The sequence below is a fragment of the Chaetura pelagica genome, unplaced genomic scaffold, assembly GCF_000747805.2.
Source record: "Chaetura pelagica isolate M959 unplaced genomic scaffold, ChaPel_1.0 scaffold174, whole genome shotgun sequence".
Classification (NCBI taxonomy): Eukaryota; Metazoa; Chordata; class Aves; order Apodiformes; family Apodidae; genus Chaetura; species Chaetura pelagica.
In genome coordinates, this window is record NW_009953722.1 from 732,427 (window position 1) to 737,583 (window position 5,157).

General features: G+C 37.8%; 1 protein-coding gene across 1 annotated transcript in view; it reads left to right on the forward strand.

The window, feature by feature from the left end:
- The window catches only part of EPHA7 (EPH receptor A7), a 158,783-nt gene extending 154,555 nt beyond the window's left edge, over window positions 1–4,228 (forward strand). Inside the window, exon 16 of the mRNA XM_010000492.1 lies at window positions 4,033–4,228. Coding sequence (XP_009998794.1) covers window positions 4,033–4,228 — 196 coding nt within the window. The remainder of the gene's footprint in view (window positions 1–4,032) is intronic.
- Window positions 4,229–5,157: the final 929 nt, after the last annotated feature.

Sequence of the window (5,157 nt, forward strand, 5' to 3'; positions counted from 1 at the left end):
CACAGTCCAGTTCATCCACTGCCAAGAGCAGGAAGAGGGGGTAGGGAAGAGGAAAAAAAGCTTTCAGGCACTTCTTTGTAGTGCTCTTCTCAAAAGAAATAATTGCCTCAATGCCCACATTACCTAAACTTGTGCAAGAGTCAAATCCTATTTGATGCTTCCGACTTGCTGGCAAAAGCATCCCAAATCTAAATCATAAGCCTGCTTCTTCTCCCATGAAATTGCTTGCCTACTCTGGGTGTGTTCCAGCCCCCTGGGTGGTATCTTTCTTTCAGTAGTTACTTGAGTACATAACACTGAAGTCCCTCTCCAGGTGTCCATGTCTGTTTGCTTGTGCAGAGATGTCTGTGGCTTTTGAGGGATATTTCCCCAGCTATGAGGAGGGAAACTAATTTTTGCACTGTGCTCCACTTCTGTTTCTCCCCAGCTGGCATTAATACCTAGCTAACAGCATCTATGCTTCACTGGGAGGTAAGTACAAGATGACAGTGAGGAAAGGAACATTTAGTACCCAAGCAACAACAAATACAATGTCTATCTACAACCAACAAACTATTGGTCAGGGAGATCACTCCAAGAGATCACTTGGATTCTACCTTCTAAGTGCAGAAATGATTAGTGTTAGTCAAAACAAAAGAAAACAAAAAGTGTGTGTATGGAGTAGGAGTGTTTTGAAGACAGAAGAGCTGCATCAGCCAGGCTTAAATGTGAACTGCCAGTTAACACCAAAGATACAAAGCTAATGGAGTTTGTTTAAAGTCATATCTGAATCTTTCTATTGGTAGCACAATCTAAAAGGCAGCTGAATGGTAGAAATAAAAACACCTGGTGAGGGATTATTTCAGGACAGTGGGAGGACAGAATTACCTTCTGTGCTTTTTATATTCCTCATAATGAATGAAGGAAAACTTTCTTCCCATTTTTTTTTATTTATTTTTTTTTTCTGCTAGTAATCTATTTCATACAGATTTTATGAGAGGAATATAGCTGGCTTAATGGAAATCATATAGAAACTGATTCTTTACCTGTGTTATCTGCTTCTGACTTACTTGCTGGAAAGAATGAAGATATTCCCTAGATAGCCAAGTATCTTAATAATCATGGAAAAAGAAAAAAAAATAATCCATATAAAGTAAGCCTTTGAAGCAGCTAATATGATTTCTAGACCTGTATTTTGAAATAGGATTGTGTAAAGCTGAATATATCTGTTTCTTTTTTTTTTAAACATCAGATGCTGTCAAGTTATTTCAATTTTAAAACCTAGAATAATTGATATTATATATTTAATAATGCTTTTAAGTGGTTGCATGATATTTAAGATTGAAATTTCAGGTCTCAGTATTTCCGATCACTTTGAAATGCAGCTGTTTGCCTGGGAAAAATGTTGGTTAAGCTTAATCCAAAATTACCTCCAGAATTCCCACCTGCACTGTGTAGTCTATTTCCTTCCTGCAGCACCTTTCTCTTCCAGCAGTCCCCTCCCTCTTACTCTGAAATTGGTGTTTAGACGACTTCTCTGGAAACAAGGAGACTGTTGTTCTGAGTAAAATGAAGTTTTTCATGGAAGAGATTGAGTGCCCTGTCATGTCCCAAAAGAACTAATATCTTGGTCTGCAAGCACCACACTTCCACATATCTTTCTGCCCTTGCTCCACTATGACGTAAAATGTATGTGATCTCTTTGATCCTGCTTTTAAGTGTGTTTCCTGTTGGAAAGCTTAATTTAGACATCTACTTTTCATAGAAGGTTGGGGCTGTAAATCCTGAAAATAGTTTGCTCAGGACACATCCAGATTTACTGCTCAATACCCACGACCCTCCCAAATGTCTGAGTACTGTTTCTTGTCGAGTTTCATTTTGTGGAAGTTAGAATGTGGGTGAACTCGTGTGAGGGCTGGTTTTGCTCCATTACTGACTACAGTTATGACCTTGGCATGCATCAGAGACTAGATAAATGAGTACTAAATCCAACCATACAGGTATCCCAACCAAGAACTGAAGCCCTTCAGCAGGGCTTATCAACTGGCTTATCCACTGTCTTTGACTGGCCCTCAGTTTCTCAAAACCATTTTGGATTTCTCTGTCTTCCCAGGAAGAGAGCGTCTAACTCAGGCCTAGAATGGCAATGGACAGCAGGGCAGCTAGAAATTAAGTATTTTGATAATGAATAGCTAGGTCTTATATATGCAAAGAAATAATCACATTGATTCACCACATGCCACAGAGGGATTATAGAATCAATCATAGCATTATAAAATGCCAGGTTGGAAGGGACCTCAAGGATCACCTAGTCCAACCTTTCAAGGTAATACTATAGTTTATAAGAGGTGGCTCTGATCCTTATCTCCCATTTGTTGAAGTTTCATACTTGTTAGCTCAGACCTGGTCTCCGCTCTGATCAATGAGAACCAGGTCCAGCCCTGAATAAAGCCGTGCTACAGTCCAGGGTACGTGATCGCGTGAATCACTTGATCTGGAGACCTTCATCCTGGTGCTGACCAAAAAACATCAGTAGCAGCAAAGTCAATATAAATAATCAATGAACCTGATGTTTAAATACCTTTGTACCTCAGTGTTTTTTGTGACAATGATTTTACTTTAGCCTTGAAAAAGTTCACATGTCAATCATGTTTACTAAAAGAAAGGTTTAGCTGCCTTCAAAATAGTAAAAAGAAGCTCTCAGAGTCAAAAGTCATCTTTTGGACAGGATTTCTCCTCAGAGTTCTTTTTTGCTGCATTCTTTTCTCATGCATTCCTTGCATTATTAGGCTTTCAAAGGGCAGGTGCAAAAAAACCCACTAATAGAAGTGAGATTTAGCTTAGTTAATACCTCCCTTCATGTAAAATTAGTTGGCATTATGCTAGAGATAGAAAAAAACCAACACATTCTGTCCCTCCATCAGATTTCTTCCTCTAATTTTTTTTTTTTTTTTTTTTCCTAAGCTTCAAACATTTTGTCAGATCCTTTTCTCAGTTTATCATAAAACATCTGCTCCCATTTTGTCCAGTTTGGTGACAAAGATGTATGGCATGCAACAAAGTTTTAATGATGCTCTTCTCTTGAATGATCTCTTCCCTTTGATTCACACCATTAAATAATCCAATCCATGTGCTGAAATGACAGATACTACTTTGGAATCAAGTGTAAGGATATTGGTTGGTTTGGCAGGGGGAAATTCCTCTGCTGGTTTATTTTTCTTTAGGATAAGTGTTATATTGGCTTGTCTCAATGTCTGTAATAAATCGCTTTTCTCTCAGGAATTTGCAAATAATTTAGTTAAGAGATTGCTAACCATATGTAAAATAATTTCTCCTCAGGCCTAGCCTACATCCATTGTTGTATGTTTTAGAGATTTTATATGGTTAGCCTGTCACTAAATGTACAGAATAATCCACTTTTTTTTAACTTTCCTTTTCTTTGTCGAGCATTGGCCTTTTTTTTTGGCAATAAAAGCAACATGAACATTGTCCTGGGGTGCCTAATATAATGTAATAACTGAGACAAGTCAGTTAAAATGTTTTCTAAGATTCTTCACAATACTGACAATTTCTGATATTGTCAGTCAGGCTAAAGGACAGTCTATTACATTGCATACTAGAAGCTACCTACCATGTGTATGCTTTTTTAATTAAGCAATAAATTGAACACACCCATTCCACCCTTTTCCTGCTTCTCTGTTTTAAAAAACTATCTACATTTTCTCTCAGCCCTTAATTTTATAACCAAACAACCATCTGAAACACTGCACCTCATTCTTTTATTTCCTTTATTTCAAATCCTGAAATTGTCAAGTATAACCCCGTGGCTCGTTGAGATCCAACATACAACTACCTTTCCTTCATGTTAGAAGCATTTGCTTGGAAATCTTTGGGTTTATTGATGTTTACCTAGCTAGTCAATGAGAACTTTTGTCAAGTAGTGGTATATACATGGCGATGACAATGATAGTGTAATTTGCCTCTATTACTTCCTAATATCAGGATTCTGCTGCACTGCCAATTTCATATCTGTTGTTATTATTTGTTTGACAGAATCAAAAACATGCCAGGTGCTTTGCAAAACAGAGAACAAGAAAAATCCCTTTCCAGAAGAGATGACAGCCTGAATAGAAATGACATAATGGCAGGAAAAAGAGGAAGCAGAAAGGGGAAGCAAAACAAGCGTTATAACCATAAGATCATGAGATTGGTGTGGAGGCACAGTGAACGCTATGAGGCATTTTTTTAAAGCGCATAAAGACTGTAGTTGGGATTAGAGAATGAAAATGTAGAAAAGAAGCATGGAAAGGAATGGAGAAGAAGGGAGGAACAGACTGGCAACAGGAGGAAGAGTAAACAGAGGTGTATGGGAGAGGCCAGAACACACATCTGACAAACTGAGGATTATGATTAATGCCAAGATTGAAAGACCACATCTGAAGAGCATGATGATTTCAGGAGGATGGCGAAGCAGGACATGGCGATGCTGCTAGGGAGAGAAGAGCCATCAAAGCCACCCTGGAAGCCTGCCCTGGAAACTCCTCACATTAATATAACCCTGCTTCCCCATCTTCTTTCTAGCTCCCCTCATACACAAAATACGTATATAGAAGAGCAAAGGAGAAAGAGAAGCAGTTAAATCAAACATTTGCAAAGGCCATGCTGGGAAGAAGTTTAAGCTGGAATGACACAAATTCACTTTTACTGATGCTGCTGCTGGTAGGAAGTGACAGAGAACATCCTGTTAGTCTGTCTCATACAGACAAATCAATGGGAGCCTTTGCCAATACTTACAAATAGGCCTTGCTGAAAAATACTCAGCAAAATTATGATACTCCAACCAATACAGAACATTTTAAAATGTCATTTCATTCTAGATCAGAAAGAAGCAGAAATTATAACATTAACAATGTAATGGAAACAGGGAAAAAATATTTGAGCAGTTTCATTTAAAGGTGAAAATATTACAGAAAAACAAGGGGAATTTTGCTCATTGAGATAAACAACCCATAACTTGTCATGAAAAATTCCGATAAAATTGGGAATTATTTAATTATGTTGGATTGGAACTTTTTTTTTTTTCCCCCTAGAAAATTGGTGTGATTTTTAGAAGGAAGATGGAAAATTACCATTTTCAGTCTGTCAGACATTTTAAACTACCCTGATTTCCAAGGTAAG